The sequence below is a fragment of the Labeo rohita genome, chromosome 8, assembly GCF_022985175.1.
Source record: "Labeo rohita strain BAU-BD-2019 chromosome 8, IGBB_LRoh.1.0, whole genome shotgun sequence".
Classification (NCBI taxonomy): domain Eukaryota; kingdom Metazoa; phylum Chordata; class Actinopteri; order Cypriniformes; family Cyprinidae; genus Labeo; species Labeo rohita.
Window position 1 is genome coordinate 2,441,907 of NC_066876.1, and position 20,840 is coordinate 2,462,746.

Genomic DNA, 20,840 nt, shown 5'->3' on the forward strand with positions numbered 1-20,840 from the left:
TTTAAGCTGAGGAGCTAAGCCAAAACCGAGCCCCCCAGCGCGGTCCCGAATTGTGGCAAGAGGACGTAACGTTTCCGTTCCCTCCTTCAGGGAACGAGGGTTACGGATGTAACCGAGACGTTCCCCTTCAGTCGTTCTCTACGACGTTACGTCATAACTGACGTATTTGGGGTCTCCTCTGGAAAACACCACAATTCTGAACTGCGTTACGTGATTTGAGATACAAATGCTGACAAGCAAGCGAGTCAGAACAGATGAATCTCAACACGTAACCTTCCCAACGCCCTGAAGGCCAGAAACCGGGCCTACCAGGGGTGCCAGGTAACTGAAGCAAGCGTTGGGGGGGGGGCGGAGACACTTGATAAGGTCAAGTGGAAGAGGTTGGATAGAAGAGAGAATATGGGCAGCTCTACAGATGTCTGCTAGAGAGGCGCCGTGCACCAACGCATAGGAGGAGGCGACACTCCGGTGGAGTGGGCTTGAACTCCCAGGGGGCACGGCTCACCCTGACACTGGTAAGTCAGGGTGATGGCATCAACCACCCAATGAGCCAACCTCTGCTCGGAGACAGTATTCCCCATCTGCTGCCCTCCAAGCAAACAAAGAGCTGCTCGGAGCGTCTGAAGCTCCGGGTGTGGTCCACGTAAGTGCGCAGGGCACGAACGGGACACAGCAACGACAAGGCCGGGTCTGCCTCCTCCGAGGGCAGAGCTTGCAGGCTCACCACCTTATCTCTAAAGGGAGTGGTGGGAACCTTGGGCACATAACCAGGCCGGGGTCTCAAAGTCACGTGAGAATCAGCCGGACCAAACTCAAGGTACGACTCGCTGAGTGAGAAGGCGTGCAGGTCCCCCACCCTCTTGATAGACGTAAGCGCGATCAGGAGCAATGTCTTAAAAGACAGATATACAGCTCGACTGATGCAAGCAGCTCAAGGGGGGCCCTCCGAAGGCCTAATAGCACAACGGAGAGATCCCAAGAGGGGATGAGGTGCGAGCGAGGGGTTTGATTTAGCCTCCTAGCACCTCTCAGGAACCTGGCGATCAGGTGATGCTTCTCAAGGGACAGGCCATCGACTGCATCATGGTATGCAGCGATGGCCGCCCCGTATGCTTTTAAGTGGAGGGGGACAGCCTCCGCTCCAACTTATCTTGAAGAAAGGAGAGCACCACACCGACTGAGCATCTCTGTGGGTCCTCCCAGCGGGAGGAACACCAATCAGCGAACAGACCCCACTTCAGGGCATAGGCCTGCCTGGTAGAGGGGGCTCTAGCCTGAATGATGGTATTAATCACGGCCTGGGGAAGGCCAGTGAGGTCTGCCGAGTCCCGTCCAGAAGCCACACATGGAGGTTCCAGAGGTCGGGACGCGGGTGCCGGATTGTGCCCATCCCCTGAGGAAGAAGGTCCTACCTCAGGGGAATCTTCCAGGGAGGGGCTGTCGTGAGGAGCATAGGGTCGGCAAACCAGGTCCGGGTGGGCCAGTAAAGCGCAACCAACAAGACCTACTCCTCGTCCTCCCTGATCTTGCACAGAGTCTGTGCAGGCAGGCTTACTGGGGAAAGGTGTACTTGGTGAGACCCCGGGGCCAGCTGTGTGCCAGCGCGTCCCCGCCGGGGGGGGCCTCGGACAGGGCATAAAACAGCCGGCAGTGGGAGGATTCCGGGGAGGCGAACAGGTCCACCTGAGCCTCTCCGAATCAACTCCAAATTAGCTGGACCACCTGGGGGTGGAGTCGCCATTTTCCGGGACGAGTGAGCTGTCGTGAAAGCGCATCGGCTGCACGATTCAGTTCCCCCGGGATGTGAACGGCCCGCAGCGATCTGAGCCACGTCTGACTCCACAGGAGGAGATGACGGGCGAGTTGCGACATACGACGGCAGCGCAAACCACCCTGCCGGTTGATATACGCTTCCGTCGGAACATTGTCTGTTCGAGTCAGCACATGCTTGTCGCGCAGCATCGGAGAAACCGACGCAGCGCTAGAAGCACTGCGAGCAACTCGAGGCAATTGATTTGCCACTGCAGTCGAGGTCCCAACCAGGAGCCCGAAGCTGTCTGCCCATTGCAAACGGCACCCCAGCCCGTCTTGGAGGCATCTGTAACCATGTGCCTCGACCCCTGACCCAAGGGCACAGCGGCCCGGGCTGAAAGGCGGCGACATTCCGGGGTATACGCCAACCCGGAACGTGCCGCGGTGCCATGCCCATCTCGGGATTCGGCCATAGAGCCAGTGCTGAAGCGGCCTCATATGGAGCAGTCCGAGCAGCATAACTGCGGCTGCAGCTGCCATATGCCCCAGGAGCCTCTGAAACAGTTTGAGAGGAACCGCTGTCCGGTGTCTGAAAGGTTCAGACAATTTAGCACTGACTGAGTGCGCTCTATTGACCGAATCCAACTCCATGTCAAGAAAAGAGATACTCTGCACAGGGGAGAGTCTGCTCTTCTCCTGGTTGACCTGAAGCCCTAGATGGCTCGAAGGGGAGGACTCTGTACTGATATGCCCGACCCTCGAAGGCAAACCCAAGAAACGGTCTGTGTCGAGGAAGAATCGAGACATGAAAGTACGCATCCTTCAGGTCGATGGCTGCAAACCAATCCTGGTGACGAAGCACGACAAAAAGCGCTTCGCTGTCAGCATCCTGAACAGTAGCCTGCGAAGGGACTGGTTCAGAACCCGAAGTCCAGGATAGGACGTAACCCGCCGGACTTCTTGGGTACGATGAAATAGGGGCTGCAAAACCCCGAATTCATCTTGGCTGGAGGGACCGGCTCGATCGCGTTCGTCGTTTTCCAGAAGAACCGCAATCTCCGCACACAGCACAGAGGCATCTGTGTCCGAATGGACAGAGGTGAAAAAGGTGGCTCTGAAACTGGGCGGGCGCCGTTTGAATTGGATCGTATAGCCGAGCCGGATTGTCCGGATCAATCAGCGAGACGGGCTGGGGAGCGATAACCACGCTGCCAGACTCCGAGCAAGCGGGATCAACGGAACAGTCACTGACGTACCCCTGGTGGGGCGGCCTGGGGGGGAAGGTGACCCGGCAAGGTCCTGAACAGTGTCGCTGAAGAGGCTGGTCTGAAGGATGAAACACCAAGAAAGCGAGCTTTGTCAGTGTTGTGCATCCCACCAGATTCAGCCAACGTTATTTTCTCTTAGGCCACCAAGATGGACATCACCTGACCAAGGGAGTGCATCGAGACCTTGCGATCACCGTATGCAGTTCCTGCCTCAACCTTAAGCCAGAACTCTCCTCGTGCACAACAAAATCATGGCCTATATGATGCAGGAGGGCCATGGCGTGCAGGGCGGAGGTGGCATGGCCTGCAGCACTGTGAGCCTCGCTCACAGCAAGGCTGACAGTGCTCACAAGCCAGGAGGAACACGGGCAGCCCACCAGGTGGCGGCGTACTGCGTGCACGAATGCACCACAACCGCACACTCCACCAGAGAGTGTCAACGTGCTCCACGCCACCCCCACCATGTGCAGGGCGGAGGTGGCATGGCCTGCAGTTACTGTGAGCCCCGCTTTAAGGCAAGGCCGGCAGCACTAACAAGCCAAGAGGAAACACGGACCACCCACCAGGTGGCGGCGTATTGCGTGCACGAGTGCACCGCAATCGCACACTCCACCAGAGGGCATCAACGTGCTTCCCGCCACCCCCAACCGCGAGGAGGGCGCGGGGGAAAAGCCGAACACGTAGTTAAATCTGTCTGAACCTCCGGGAAGAAAGGCCCCAGGGAGGGCGCGGCAAAAGCCGTGTCCGTCGCTGAGAACCAATCGTCAGACCGCGAACGACCAGGGGAGGCGGGAATCCGACCCCCCGCCTGGTCGCCGCGGCAGCCCGGAGGAACACAGCAGTCAACCTAGATATAAGACATACTTGACCACACAGCACATCCTTTCCTTTCTATATTATGGATAAAAATACTCTATTATAAATCTGTCTTTTGTATGTTCATATCCAACATGTACACTAATGTTACTTCAAAACACATGTGGAGTGTGAAAAGAAACGGTTAGAAGAATATCTTACCAGAAAAGGCCATCTCACGCAAGCTAGAGACAAAAAACAGACAAAAAAAATAAATAAGTGAGAGTAAGTAGGACTACATAAAATATGGGGCAGCTAAACTTTGACGTGGTTAGCTAAAATTGAGACAGACAAACCATCAACCTGACTGTCAATATTGTCTTTGCATATAAATAAAGATGTCTCTTCACATATTGAAACGAATTTTTGCGACCTTTGTTTTATAGAACAATAGTAACTTTATCGAGTATTTAACATACCTCTTCTTCGTCTTCTTCTTGCTTATGGCGGTTGGCAAACAAACTTCTTTTCATCCCCGCATAGGTATAGGGTTCTGATGGCTCATTTACTGTTACCCCCTACTGGATGCATCAAGAACAACAGGGGCGTAAAACTGTCTGGGGCGTAGATCTGCCTTGCTCCAGGTCTGCAGCCTCCCCCTACTCTATATGTTGGGGTGTGATTTTTTTTTCAATGCAGATAGTCACAACAGTTTTATTTCTATTACACTATTTACACATTTAACCCAACCGCTGCCCCTAAACCTAACCATTTGTCAACAAAACACAAGATATAACAAGAAGATATAACTATATACATAATTTATTCAAAAAGTATTAATATTCCAAAAGCGAAAAGGTTCCAAAGCAAAACAACTGATTTGTGAAAAGAATAAATGCGATCGCCATCTCTGTCCGCCGTTCTGTGTGCTGCTGCAGTCTGTCTGAGCGTGAATTCAAAAAATGCCGCCAGAAGAAGCAAGCCTTGCTTGTGAAATGCTATTGGCTCCTGGGTGTCCCGTGACCGATTGCGTCATGCTAAAGTTCGGGAGTATCTTTCTGAATGAGATATGAGCGTGTTAACAGAGTGGGATCATTTTCAGCGATTGAAACCAGTTATTTGCATAAGGACATCCAATGGCTTCAGAAGACTCAGAATGCAACAGGACTTGTTTGTAATGCTTTTATACTGCTTGTTTATGGTCAGTTTTTGCAATAAACACCTGTGACTGTTCTCATATTAGCCTGTTACATGTTTTACATTGTTCAGAAGTGGGTAGGTTTAGGGTAGGAGTGGGTATTGCCAGACCTGGGACTCAAACCCACAACCTTTCAGTTACAAGCCTGACTCCCTAACCATTAGGCCACGGCTGCCCCCTGACCTGCTCTTATTATCCAATTGTGGTTGTATCTCTCTATTAGTGCTACTGGATCTTCCCGCTGCATTTGACACTATTGACCACAACTTTCTTTTGAATAGATTAGAAAATTATGTTGACATTAGTGGTAGAGCATTGGCATGGTAAAAATCTTAGCATTGAATGAAGAGGTATCATACCAATCACAAGTGCAGTATGGAGTACCTTAAGGGTCAGTACTAGGACCATTGCTTTTCACGCTTTACATGTTACCCTTGGGAGATATCATTAGGAAATACAGTGTTAGCTTTTACTGTTATGCTGATGATACTCAGTTCATGTGTCTTTGTGGCCCAACAAAGCATACCAATTTGCCAAACTAGAGGAATGCATAATTGATATAAAAAACTGGATGACTAGTAATATTTCCTACTGCTAAATTCTGAAAAAGCAGAGGTGTTAATTATTGGACCACGAACCTTCAAATGTAATACGCTAGAACACTGTCTAACACTTAATGGCTGCTCTGTCAATTCTTAATCATTAATTAGGAACCTACAGTAGGTGTGCTTTTTGATATCAATCTTTCATTTGAAAGCCACGCTTCTAGCATTTGTAAAACTGCATTTTTCCATCTCAGAAATCTAAATGATCTAAATTACAATATTCTCTCAATGTCAAATGCAGAAATGTTAATTCATGCATTCATGACCTCAAGGTTAGATTATTGTAATGCTTTATTGGATGATTGCTCTGCATGCTTAATAAACAAACTCCAGCTGGTCCAAAATGCAACAGCTAGATTTCTTACTAGAACATTGTCTAAATATGACCATATTGACCTGGTTCTGTCAACACTGCGCTGGCTTGTATACATTTTAAAATCTTGCAAATTACTTATAAGGCCCTGAATCGTTTAGCGGCTTAGTACTTGAGTGAGCTCTTATCGCATTATAGTCCGTGTCCGTTGCGTTCTCAAAACTGGCCTTTTGATAATGGCTTGAATATCAAAATCAACAGCAGGTGGCAGATACTTTTTCTATTTTGGAACAATCTACCTTGACATAAGCACAAGACCAGGGTAACCAGATGAGTCCTCTGCACAATCTAACTTTGTTGCGGCCTGGAATTAAACTGCTGATTTCGTCTGGCCAGAGCAGAACGATGGAGTTTTGATTCCTTCGAAACACAATTTTCCTGTTTAATACGGCAAAGCTGCTTTCACACAGTCTGGATGGTAAAAAAAAAATAACGGTAACTTGACTTTTATGTTGCAATATGTAAATGTAAAATATATTTCAATTACTTTTTTTTTTTTTTGGTGGGGGGTTAAGGTCACTGTTTTCCCTAATTCAGTATAGGATGTCCTGAAACCAAAAATAGAGATGCTGTTTTTAAGAATTTATTTTTTCAGCACTTAAGCAGCTGTGGCCTAATGGTTAGGGAGTCGGGCTTATAACGGAAAGGTTGTGGGTTTGGGTCCCAGGTCTGGCAGGGATTGAAGGTGGGGGGAGTGAATAACCAGTGCTCTCTTGACCCTCAACAACTGAGGTGAGTCCCTTGAGCAAGGCACTGAACCCCCAACTGCTCCTGGGCGCTGCAGCGATAGCAATACTGCTCCGGGTTTGTGTTCATGGTGTGTGTTTGTTCATTACTCACTACTGTGTGTGTGCACTTGGATGGGTTAAATGCAGAGCACAAATTCCAAGTATGGGTCACACATCCTTTCCTTTCCATTTAGCATTCTCAGCCTTCTAGGAAATCACCACAGAAATCACCATACAATCTCATAATGTATACATATCACTTTTTTATTTCCTCACCACCTCTAAACTGAAAATACTTTGTGACTAATCCAACAAACCACTGCTGAGAGCTCAGAAGGTTACAGTTTGTTACACAAGAGTTTGTTTTAATTTGTAAATGTATGTAGTTTACGGGGAGATGTTTGTGGTGTAATGCTCTACTTAATAACTGATTGACATATCTTTCATGAGTTTAGATATGGAAATGGGCATTTAAATTAGTGAATAGAGTGGTTTAAGCAAATAGAAATGTGTTTTAAGCAAATTAGGAGTACTATATGAGTCACACTAATCTCAAACAGACAGCCACTGCACATCCCTGTTTAATGACCAAGCGGCCCATCTTAAACCATGCTTCTCAGTAGAATTTGTGTTTTCCTTTTGTGCTTTACTACTTGTTTCTCTTTCAAAGTTTCTTGGCCACTTTCAGCGTCTGACTTTAGCTTGGAGGGAGATTATTTATTGGGTGGCCTTTTTACTTTACATGAAATTGACCAAGAGACACCCCTTTTCACCCCGGAGACCACTGAATGTTTCAGGTAAGCAAAAACCTTTTACCAGTCTAGGGTTATCGTCAAGTCAAGTTACTGTTATAGCATTTTTTACAATACAGATTGTGTCAGCTTTACAGTATTAAACAGGAAAATAGTGTGTCAAAGAAACTAATACTCCATCTATTGCTATGTAGTATTTTAAATCAAAGAAGCATTTCATATTTCTAAACTGAATATCCAATTACATGCTATTAACTTCCTCAGTGCTGTTTTTTTTTTAGACATAGCACCTCCATATCGGGCTATCAGATGTTGCAAGTGATGAGGTTTGCTGTTGAGGAAATTAATAACTCCACCAGTCTTCTGCCCAATGTTTCCCTGGGATATGAGATTTTTGACCATTGCTCTAATACAAAGAACTTCCGTTCAGTCTTAAGTTTTATCTCAAAGAATGCCTCAATAAAGCCCAAAGAAAATCTCAACAACTATCAGCCTAAAGTGATTGCCTTAACAGGACCATATGGAAGCACAAGAACTATTACTATCACACCACTGATTACAATGGGATTTATACCATTGGTAAATTACATTTGTTTTTACATAAAAAGTACACTTAAAAACACATTATCTACTCTTTATTCAAAACACCAAGTTATAATGCTAAATGAGTTGTTTATAATATATTGTTTTCTTCTCTTTCAAAGGTGAATTATGGAGCTTCTAGCTATGCATTAAGCAATAAACTGTATTATCCTACTTTTGTAAGAACAGTCCCTAGCAACAAAGACATGATAGAAATGATTATTCACATCATACGGTGGTTTGGCTGGAACTGGGTCGCCTTTCTTGGTAGCCAAGACAATTACAGTTCAGATGGACTGAAGCTGTTTAACAAGTATATAAACAATACTGGCATTTGTTTGGCCTATCAAGAGGGTCTGAGCCTAAATGCGAACTACAGTCAAACGCTTAAAAAGATTGATATGCTCAACATCAATGTCATTGTTGTTTTCGCCGTACCACAATATGCAGTCAACATAATCAAAACAGCCATAGCAGAGAATATCCGAGACAAAGTATGGATCGCGAGTGAAACATGGGCTATGAATCAACAGCTTCCAAGAGAGCCAGGAATTGGGAAAATTGGTACAGTCATTGGCATTACTGAGAGATTGTTGACACTACCTGGATTTGATGACTTCATCTATAAAGACAGGAGAACAATCAATGCTTATAGTGCTGAGAGTAACGTACAGAGTAATAGTAAGACATGTAATCAAGTTTGTGATTACTGCTCATTGTTGACTGCAGAAAAGATTATAAACGAGAATCCCTCGTTCTCCTTCGCCATCTATGCTGCCATATATACCATAGCTCATGCATTACATAATGTTCTGCAGTGTGACATGAATGAATGCCCAAAAAACACAAAGGCTAAGCCATACATGGTGAGTGAATTCATTTTAATTAATGAAAAGATATTGCAATGTTTTAATGAATGAAAAATTAACAACATGTTGTGCTGATATTTTAAGCAAGTTATGTATGTGTTAATGAATTATATTGTATTATCATTTATACTATGATGTATGGATTATACATGGATTATGGATTATATGGATTATTTTTTGCATTTTTTTTGGTATTTGACAACACTTCACAACAGCTCATGGGAGAAATGAGGAAGTTGGATTTTCCGCTCAATGGCCGCCAGGTGAAATACGATGAAAATTATGATCCCACCATCAGTTATGCAGTTGTGCTCTGGCACACTGATGTGAATCCTCCACAGTTTGAGATGGTGGGCACATATGATACTTATCCAAAGACTACTTTTACCATTGACAACTCTCTCTTGCCCTGGCTTAACAATGATTCCGTAAGTTGTACTTGTTTACTTTTGGTGAGCTTTTACCTAATCACCTGTTTGATGTATTTCTGCACCTGATAATAATCTCAAAACAATTAACACAGCCATCAAGCAAAACGATTCATGCAAATTATTCAGCTAACACAAAAAACAAATCCTGATGTCAAAACTTTCTCAGCTGATTACATATTCTTACACAAGTATAATATTGAAAAAGACCATTTATCTTAAAGTTGACACGAAGGAGATGTTTCTTTCCATGTGTTTGTCTTGAGCTATGGATCTAAAGAAAGGACGGTGTAACTTCACTTAAATTCCTGCCTGGCACACATATGCCTCAATATCTATGCAGGCCTCTTCTGTTGCTTGGAGAAGAGTTACTTTTTCGTAAAGGTTGTGGTCAAAACCCCCCTATGTCCAGATGATGAAATCTCACAAATGGAGAATATGGTGGAAGCATCATCATCACAAAATGTAGGTGAATTTAGCATTCTGGAACTGGTCACTGGCCCAAACCCAAGAAAACCTTGCTATCTATTTTTATTGCTGTTTACTGAGAGCACAAACCAAGCAGACAAACAAAACAGGTGGTGATATTTGGTCACTGTTGACCAACACACTGTGGCAGACTGACCAATGAAAGACTGACCATAGATAGAATAGAAACCAGATAGAGACCAAGCTTCATTTTTTAGAGGGCACCCCATCTCATTTTATTCTTTCCTTAATGCTTTCGATGCTCAAGTGTAAGGGTGATTCTTACCCTTTCCTCTTCACAGATTCCATCGGTTACACTTCAGTTTAGTGACCAATCCTTACCATTAACTATTAACTACTAACGTTTTTACTTCAGTAAACTTCAAATTTGCTGCTTATTAATAGTTGGTAAAGTAGTTGTTAAGTTTAGGATTATTGGATCCAAAATATGGTTATAAGACATTAATATGTCCTTTATAAGTACTAAAACAGCCAATGTGCTAGTAATATGCTAATCAGAATTGGTCCTTAAAATAGAGTGTTAATTCCGTTTACACGTCCTCAACCCCGTCCACCAATTCTCATGCAACATCTCTGATTTGTCCTATCATTTTTTATATTTGCTCTTGATTTTCTCAGATGATCACTTTTATGCAAAGCAAATGCAAAGTAAATACTCATACATATCAATTTGCCAGTAAAATAATAATGATGGCTTTATTTTAGTTGTCTATTAACTGATTTGAGTGTTGTGTTTAAGGGAATTATGTCATTTGTATTTTGTAATTTTCAGAAATTACATAGTGTTCAGGCTGTGTTAATTGTTTGGGAACATTGAACTTAGTTTAAAAAAAAAACTTTAATAACATATTTTCTAATTCCTTAAAGGTTCCTTTCTCAAACTGCTCAGCTGAATGTAAGCCGGGATATTCAAGGCAGCCTGAAGGTTTTCATAGTTGCTGTTTTAGGTGTAAAAAATGTCCACGTAACAGCTATGTGGATTATTCTCGTAAGTACCTTACGAGACAGTTGTGCTCAATTACACCTTGGTATTCAAGCTTCTTCACTCCATTTTATTACCAGTGTTTTACTGGAATTAGGGTGCTTTTTGAAAATGGTATCATTTAAACATTCATATTATTTTAACTGTTTTTTTCTTCTTCTTCTTCTTCTTCTTCTTCTTCAGGGGACCCCTATACCTGTTTTCCGTGTTTAGAGAGTGAATGGTCTGATGAGGGGAGCACAAGATGTAAAACACGTACTGTTGTCTATCTTGAGTTTGCAGAAATCTTCTCTGTCACTGTCATGCTTTCTGTCGCATGCCTAATTGTTCTCCTTATTGCCATACTTTGTCTTTTTGCCTACAACTTCAGCACACCTGTGGTGAGGTCTGCTGGTGGCAGCATGTGTCACCTTATGTTAATGTGTCTGATTATGTCTAGCACAAGTGTGTTCTTTTTCTTTGGAAAACCCACATTTGTATTTTGCCTCCTGAGAAATGCCATTTTTGCATTTTTCTTCACTGTCTGTATTTCCTGTTTGACTGTCCGTTCCTTTCAAATTATTTGTGTTTTTAAAATGGCTGCTCAGTTTCCTAAGGTGCACAGCCTTTGGGTAAAGCACAATGGACAGTGGCTCTTCATTGCATTTTCTTCTTTCATTCATTTTATTTCTTGTGTGATATGGATGACTGTCTCTCCCGACAAACCCATTGCTGACTCGTGGACTTTTAAAGACCAAATTTTGCTCATGTGTGAAATGGGGAACGCTATAACCTTTACCATAGTCGTGTTTATAAGTTGGTTTCTTGGTCTCCTGTGTCTCATATTTTCTTACATGGGAAGAGATCTGCCAAAAAATTACAATGAGGCCAAATCAATAACCTTTAGTCTAATCTTGTACTATCTGAGCTGGATTATATATTTCACAGCGTATCTCTCTGTCAAAAGCAAGTACATCATGCTTCTGAATGCAATGGCCCAGATATCTAGTATATATGGAATTCTCTTCAGTTATTTCGTACCGAAATCTTACATCATAATATTCCAACCGCAAAAGAACACTGCCGCATACTTTCAGTCATCTATTCAGAATTACACACAAACTATTAGTAGGACTTAGACCACAACAAAGATGCATTTAAAGTCAATCCATCCAATTGCACAATTGTATGTATTTGACAGATAAATACAATTTAGAAAGCATTTCCTCTCTACATACCCTGTAAACGTTAGCGTATATATATAAACTTCCATGTATATGGTTAAATTGGTTGCTCAAGGTCAAAGTGTCGATAAGTGTAATAGGCCATCTTAACTTTTAAGCTGTTAGTGGCTTAGATTCTTTACTATTATGTTGGCACAGTCTTAAAGAAACACATAGGTAAAGTAGAGGAGGAAGATTTACTCTGGGGTTCCTTTTACACTAATGTGATTTGTGACAATAAAAAAAATTATTTGAATATTTATACAGCTGTTGTTTACAGGCTAGCATTTACACCCAAGAATGCTTCTTTTTACATGTAATAAAGAACATTTTCAACACTTTCATAATGTAGTGTCCAATTAATTAATAGAAAGAATAAACAGATTTAGATTATCAGTCTTATATATTTAATGACATACTGATTGTCTGTCCAAACCTACATTTGTAGCAGTATATAATATATACTTTCCATTACAAATTGCATTATAAACATTACTTTTGAAAATGTGCAAAAATGACATGTATTTATTTTGTCCATGTTTTATTTTGCATGTGCATAACAAAACAAAGAATTGATTTGATCCCACTGCAGTTATTTGCTTAATTTCACTGTATAATAAAACGCTGTATCTTTTTTTTTTTTGATAATGCATTGTTTAAATGTATTAAAAATACATTTTAACAACAAAACTATATTCATGTTCTTTATATAATTCTTATACCATGGGGCTCTTAATGCTTGATTCTGATTGGTTGTCGAACATTCTAAGTTGTGCAATTATTTTCCAGCAAGCAAACAGCTATGAAGCGGTCTGTCAGCAGCATCAAAGTTCCATATCACTTCGCCAAATATTTCAAAGGTCCTTACAGCCTACAATAGAAGGTGAACCAAAATCCACAAAGACAATGACTAAGCAAACAAATATGACTGCCAATAGGATAAAAATGTCAGTTTCTAAGTTTTTGCAATTAAATTAGCTTTTACAGTTTTCCCCAGTTGTTTACATACTAATCGTCCTAAACACACAGTTCTCTATATTAGACACATATATTCAGAGTTACATTCTTTTTAGTCCCTTTTGAAAACAATGTCAATCACACTGCCAGGTTCTCCTCTCAACAGTAGAGTAGTTGCTGAATTGTTTGCTTAGAAAGAGTTTAAAAACTATGACTGAATTTGTGAATGTCTGTTTTGTTCTGAATATAGATCTGATGTACTATATTCATTACAATAACTGGCTAATATCCAGAACCTACCACTAAACCTAACCTTAAACCATGCAGTTACCTTATATTACCAGTATTTCTTTGTACAAAAGAAATTACACTGTAAGTACACACATACTTGTACATGGCTGGGGTGTAATGGTTGTTTACTGAGCTAAAAAGTTTTCCATCCCCTAACCCTAACCCTAAACAAAGCCCTAATTTCCGTTTAATATTTATGTATTTATTTATTTATAAGCAATTTGGTTTATTTGACAATTTGGACAACAGGAAGGTTAACATTAACATACAACTTCTCAACAACATTCTCCCTTAGTGTGAATGATTCTAAATTTTATATAACCAACAGAAGAAAAACAAGTTCTACCATGTGGCTAAAGTCACAAGATAGATCTGTACATGCACATTTCCATGGACACAAAATTGACAAAGTGCAGCCAACCCTGTCCATATCTACAGAACTGTTGCTTAATGCTTAATCACTTAATGAGTTCTGTGTGTGAAACAAAACGATATCAACTTATCGGTATACAGTAATGCATGGGTGAAAGTTCATAAATGACACAATCATGTTTGGACTCTTCAGCACATGTCTGGGTTAATCTGAGAATATGAAAAGAGAGCTATGCATAGGAAAAAAACATAAAGACAAAGACACTGTTCTGTGAACTTTAAGCAAATACACAAGAGGGTCATCGCCCCCAATCACAATTCTGCACTGTAAGGGTGCATTTGCAATTCCCTCTGTGCAGAACAAATTACAAGGTTCTCTTTCTCTATGTCTCAATTTTCAATTAAGGTGTGCTTTACTGGCATGGCAAAAAAGTACATTTTGTTTTTTTTAAAGCAATGGCGGCTAGGCTGTGTCCAAAAAAATTATATTTATATTGTGTGCAATATAAAGTACAATAATCAGGGCTAAATTTAAGGGGGTATGAGAGGAAATCCCCCTTGGCAACCCCCTTTTTGAAAAAAAAAATGACAAAAAGCATCCCTTCTGTAAACAAACCCCCACTCCATTTTAATAATCTTGTGTATTATGAAAAACTTACCAAGCAAATTAAATATTTAAATTCTCTGCATATAATAATTTATGAATTAAACTAAATAAAGATGATTGGCTGATTAGAACTCAATATTGTAACGAGCTGTAGCTCATGCATGTTTTTGTCAAAACGCAACTTTTGACATTCTTTAAAAAGAAGACAACAGAATGTAAAATATTTCCTTTATTGGAATTTAAAGACATTGCCCTGACAACATTTTTTGCGCCGTATGTGTGACTGTGAGGAACAGAGAGGCGATACAGAGAGATGACATTATAAAATTTATCACTGATCACACAGAGATTGTGTGTGTGCATGCATGTGTGTACTTGTTAACAAGGCAAATCCAGCGTTATGGATGTGACATTTTGCATTATGCATGTGGCATATAAATGCTTAGAGGATGTATGTGTTACCAACGTACCAAACCATCCCTTTATATTTTAATAAACCCTTGTTGAGTCTAAACATCAGAAAAATATCAGTCTACGAGTTTTCTATGTTTTTGACACCGTTTTTGAGAGACTATTTGTACGAAATGCACAAACCAAATGCAATAATATCCAACAAATAGAGAAGCAATGGCCCTTCTCAGAACATATAATTGTTACTTTATTTTAATTTTGATGTGTCTATTTATAAGGAAATACGTACTGTCAGGGATGTGATAAGCTTGAAAATAACACTTACAAGACTATGGAAAATAGTGCTAAAAAAGAAAACAAAAATGCTTTAAAAACTTTGAGACCTCAGATGTTGACATCTGTGCTATCAGTATAGTAAAAACCTTTGGTAAAAACTTTATTTTTTCATGGTAAGGTTGACATTTGCATAGAATTACCTAACTACATTGTGAGGACCAAATATAGGACCAAAGGGCTAATAAATAATCTAATATGTTATCTGATATCTTGAATATGTTCCTTGGCCTATATCCGGGGTGGCGAACTCCAGTCCTGGAAAGCCACAGCCCTGCAGAGTTCAGCTCCAACTCTAATAAAAACTCACCTGCTTGTAGCTTCGTAGTAACCTATTATGCCTTGATTAGCTTGCTCAGGTGTGTTTGATTAGGGTTTTAGCAAAACTCTGCAGGGCTGCGGCTCTCCAGGACCGACCTATATCATGAATAAGTATCTGGATAAACTGTTGCATAGACCTGCCTCCTGTAGGCGATTTCTCTCCAGCTGAACAAAGACAGGCAGAGGGGACATATAAGGAAGAAAGCATACTGTATGTTTTGCACAGATGATTTATGAGGACACATGGAGGACAGTCCCCTAGCGCCTTCTACTGGCCAGACAGTTATTATGTATTTGTTGTAAAAAGAAGCTCTCTTTCTCTCAGAAGAGCTCACTCTTGGAAATGGTGTAGTGAAAAAGAAACACAAGTAAGTTCTTGCAAGAAGGAATCTGGGAAGTGTGGAAACAATAGCAGCAAAAAAATGACCACATGGGCTTTCTGCACAAACTTCAAAATCTTCTCTTCAGGGATTCACCGTCTGCATGTTTGTCTGGATCTGCACAGCTTTCAGAATATTAACCTTCAACATTCATCTTTGATTTGCGTGTTTCATTCCTTCTCTGTGCACTAGAAGTTCCACAATACTTTGTGTTCGAGACGCGGGAGTTAACAGACTCATTACATCACCGTAAAGTAAATATCACTTTACCAAACCTCTTTCCAGAGACCTTCCCTGGTGAGAAAACCAGCATTTGCTGGTAGGTAAGTTCTGATGCTGGGATGCTGGTTTAAACTGGTCCTTAGCTGGTTTATGCTGGTCCTCTGCTCGTTTGGCAACATGACCAGCTTAAACCAGCATCAGAACATACCTACCAGCATATGTTGTTTTTTTTTCACCAGGGCTGGCATTAGTGTAATTGTCACAGTATGATTTTATAATTTGCACTAGGTTTTGTATGGCTCTCTTGTAATGACAAATAATTATTTATTTGTTGACTTCAGAGTAAGGTATACCTTATAAGTCTCAGAGAAACAACAGTTTCATAAGATAACGCAACTCTGCTAATAACATCTAAAATGTATCAATCTTGTGCACTTTGTCCATTTATTGTAGATGTTAGTTACTCTAGTCTATCTTTTTGTTAATAAAACACTTTTATTACATGTGTGTCTTCCTTGTGTTGACAATACACAAGTGGATCTACAAGTTAACATCTTACAAGTCCTTCAGATTCAAACTTGAAAAACTTCTAAACTGGTCATATTTACATGGCTTTCAGTCCGCTCGCCACCAGAGGTCGCCTTGCCATTTCACATTACACAGTTGCACCACACCCCGGACTACCAAAAAGAATCGATTCCTCGATCACATCAAGGGGAATCGACTCTCCATTCATAGCCGTTTGCAATTCAACAAGGCTTATCTATGGGCGCCTCTCAAACGAAAGGCTGCATATCTCGGCTGTTGTTATCAAACGTCGTTGAACATCAATTCACGAAAATAAACTAAATGAAAAGAGTCGGTACTGAGCTCGTCTGAGTTTGAGGATGCAGCCTTGTTCGCTAATAGTGATTATAAGTCTGATTCGTTTACACAAAAAGGTTCTTTCGGAAAGATTGTTTTAATGAACCAGTTCAAAAACGATTCAGAAGTTATTTTATGGTGGAATTGCCTTATATTGTCAACAGTTTTGAGCGCTGCACGACAGAACACATCATGACGCGATCGAGGGTCTTGATCCTATTTCCATCTTAAATAAAATACTATTTTTAACCTTTCTATCAGCCAATGATAATTCTGAAAGAAAACGCAGAGAGCGCGTTTGATCTGACAGATAAACCACCAGCTCTTATATCAGTGTTGTTGTTCTGGTTATTTTGTTTCAGTGTACAGTTTGTTAATTTTGCGCAAAGCATAGGCAACCGGCGTTAAAGTACACATCATTCAGCTGAAATGTGCCTTGTTCCATTCATGCAGTAAACGCATGTCCACTGCTGCACTGTGGGCTATGACTAGGCTTGCAAAATTCCGGGAATTTTCAAGACTGGAAACTTTCCATGGGAATTAACAGGAATATATGGGAATTAACGGGAATTAATGGGAATATATGGGAATTAATGGAAATTATTGGGAATAAACTGGGAATTTGCAAAATTGCAGGAACTGGGAATGTAAATGTAGATGAGAAGAAAAACTTGCAGCATAATCTTGGTTAAAACAACCATGTTTAATGCAATTTTAGTTTAATTTCTGACCTACACACTGCTCAGTCACATGCACACTGCTTACTGCAGGGCTGTTAAGGCCACACACCCTACATCCACTGTACATTCCTCTATAACATGCACAGATCAAACTATCAAAATATATTATGGTTAGTGTTCATGTAAATTACATAAATATTACAAAAATATATATGTTTATAACTTCCTTGTGCTGTGTGTAAGCTACTGCGCAACTAAATTATGCCATTGTTAAAACAAATACACTGGCTGAGCAAACATTTAGGTGAGATAATAATTTAAAAAAACAGTCTAAAAACGACCCTCCCCCACACAGTCCCCCTAGCAGTCACCTAAGGGGGGAATTCCCCCCCCCATTTTCTCTGAAGGCACAGTTGCTGCATTTGAGCCCAAGGGCTACATCTAAATTTTGATATTACTTGTGTAAAGTAAGTAAGTTTAGGTAAGTTTAACTAGCAAAAACCAAAATGTTTATACAGTATATCTCATGTCCCAGTGTTTATACAGTAGCTGGCCAGTAAATCAGATATGAACAATCTAAGCTAGTTAGCATTATTTCATTTACTATTTAGGAAGTATCATGTGCTAGCTAGCTTAAGCTGCAGTGCTATTCCTTATACCTTCTGCTAGCCAGTTTCATACAGAAGTACAGAACTGGTCAAAAGTTTGGACACATTCCTATTTTTGATGTTTTCTGAACATCTCTTATGATTTCTTATGTACATCAAGCCTTCATTTATTTTTCAGCAAAATTACAGAACAAAACAGTAATATTGTGAAGTATTACAATTTAAAATAATGGTTTTCTGTTTTAATATACTTTAAATTATAATGTATTGCTATAAAAAAAGCTGAATTTACTACAGTCTTCACTGTCACATTGACGTAATCCTTCAGAAATCATTCTGAAATGCTGATTTATCAATTTTGGAAACAGCTGTGCTGCTTAATTTTTTTTTAATTCCCTTTTCTTACAGGATTCTTTAATGAAAAAGAACAGCATTTATTTAAAATATAAGTCCTTTTTTAATAGTACAGTACTGTTCAAAAGTTTGGGGTCAGTATGTTTTTTTTTTTCAATACTTTTATTAAACAAGGATGTGTTCAGTTAATAAAAAGTAATAGTAAAGACTTATATTGTTAGAAAAGATTTCAGTTTTGAATAAATTATGTTCTTTTTAAGTTAAATCCAGGAAAAAAGCATCACAGATTCCAAAAAAATCAAAAAAAGTCATTTTTAAAATTTGTATTAGTTTGCATGCATGTCAGCTTATAATCAAACAAAATGTTGAAATTTATATTTGTTTATGATACAGCTTCTCTAAATTTCCCCAAATTTCCAATTAATTCCCATAAATTCCCATAAATTCCTGTAAATTCCCTCAAATTCCCGTAAATTTCTGTTAAATTTCCAAATTGGAATATTTCCAAAATTCCCCGGACAAAGTTTCCATGGAAAGTTTCCGGAAATTTACCGGAAAATTTCCGCCCCTTTGCAACCCTAGCTATGACTAATTTCATGTGCAATACAGACAAAATTTCAATTTAAATACAGAAATGTATCATATTTCTTTACAAAAAAGCTTAAAATTATGATAAGGCTACTTTCTATGACCTTTCTATGACATTTCTATGACATCCTGGCGAAATTAGGTTCCTCCAAAACAAGAATCGAAAACAACAGTAAGGAATCGATTTTTGGAATCGAATTAATCGATTCCAGAACAAGGAAAATTTTCGGAATCGAACAGCCCTACAATGCTGCCACTCAGTCTTTTTGGCACTCAGTGGGCGGAGCCGCAGCCACTACAGCTGACGGTGACGTCACATGTATACCCTCTATATAAGCCTTGTACTTCCTCTTCCTAGTTGCCCAGTATTGTATTGTACATTGCGTTTAGCACTCTCCTAATGTTAGCAATCATTACCGAGCCATCTTCTAGTATTCTGTATTTTGTCTGGTTTTCTGAGTTTTGTATTCTTGCCTAAAACAAAACACATACACACTCACAGAAATCATATGGCCGCCTTCTACTGTACCACACACAGGACCGAATTAATTTCTTTTGCAGTTTTTAATAACTAGGTGGCACTGATATATCTGCCAGATAAAATAAACACACCATAGCTTGATCTCAGCCAGTTGATCATGTAAGTGAACCACCGCTCTGCACATTTTGTATTTCAGATGTCTGTTCTATTCAAAAGTAAGTGCCCTGTGAACTTGAAATATTCTGCCCCGATTCCAGTTCGAAGACAGCGTATATGTTCCATTCAACGAGCATTAAAGTGTGCAACATGAAGACATGAGTTTAAATTACATTTATTTACAGAGGTATATTATGTCACACGTCTCTAGTAAGTTCTGTCTGTCTGTAAAGATGTTGCAGGTGGTGGCGTAGCGCAAATCCATGAATGCATATTGCTAAGTAAAGTAAGTGCTGATGTATTTAATCATATATATCACCTAATTTTATTAAGAGATGAAGTGCAATAAGTATTACTGGACTTAAATTGAACAAATACATAATTTCTTACAAAGCGCTGATGAACAGTAAATCAGATGAGTTGCTTTATGAACACTGACAGTGATTGCAACGAGTCATATCACAGATTAAATTACGTTTCCAAACGTGTTATTCATAGCGTGAGCACTTACAAATTCATGTGGATTGGAAATTATGAATCTGTAATAAATAATAAATACAAACGACAAAGCCAGATTTTGAAGTTGTTTATTTTAATTGAGTTGTTTTTTCGCCATTGTGTTGTTTCAAGCTGAAAAGCATAAAATTGTGCTTCATTTTAGATCCGTTCTCCACTCCGGTCATGTCAGTAAATATGGCAGTTTTGTCACAGCAAGCTTCTCCATTCTAATGTGTTTTTAAATGTACAATATACATTTTAACATCTGCCTCCACTATTACCCAGTGTAGTCTGTAGTGTCCCTGTCCGAAAGTCCCAGAATGCCGTGCATTGCTGACGTCACGTTCCTATACTCAATATACCTGTTTACCGATGTTTGATCCTGCCTGCTGTTTTGACCCTGTCTCATGTCAATAAAAGCTTTGCATTTGGATCCGCCCACTTCACGCGTCTTTCACTCCGTTACAGTAACACAGACAAAAGGTATAAACATACTGATGGGATAAATAGTAGTGTTTTGTGTTGAGCACATTAGATTGTTGGTGGCTGGTAAATAGGTCTATTCATGCAACACCTGCATTTTGGTGCAAAAATAATTTTGTGAAGACATAAAATAGTTGTGGATGTAGTGTTTGCTTTTGCTACAGAATTATAGAGTTTTGCATTTTCTGGTTTTGTATTTTGGGCCAGACAT

At 40.3% G+C, this 20,840-nt stretch overlaps 1 protein-coding gene across 1 annotated transcript; it reads left to right on the forward strand.

The window, feature by feature from the left end:
* Positions 1–7,328: 7,328 nt before the first annotated feature.
* On the forward strand, positions 7,329–11,939 carry LOC127169204 (taste receptor type 1 member 1). Its single transcript, XM_051116408.1, has 6 exons — positions 7,329–7,516; positions 7,753–8,050; positions 8,176–8,919; positions 9,138–9,350; positions 10,707–10,827; positions 11,005–11,939. Exons 1-6 carry the CDS (start codon positions 7,329–7,331, stop codon positions 11,937–11,939), a joined length of 2,499 nt encoding a protein of 832 aa, XP_050972365.1.
* The last annotated feature ends 8,901 nt before the right edge of the window (positions 11,940–20,840 follow it).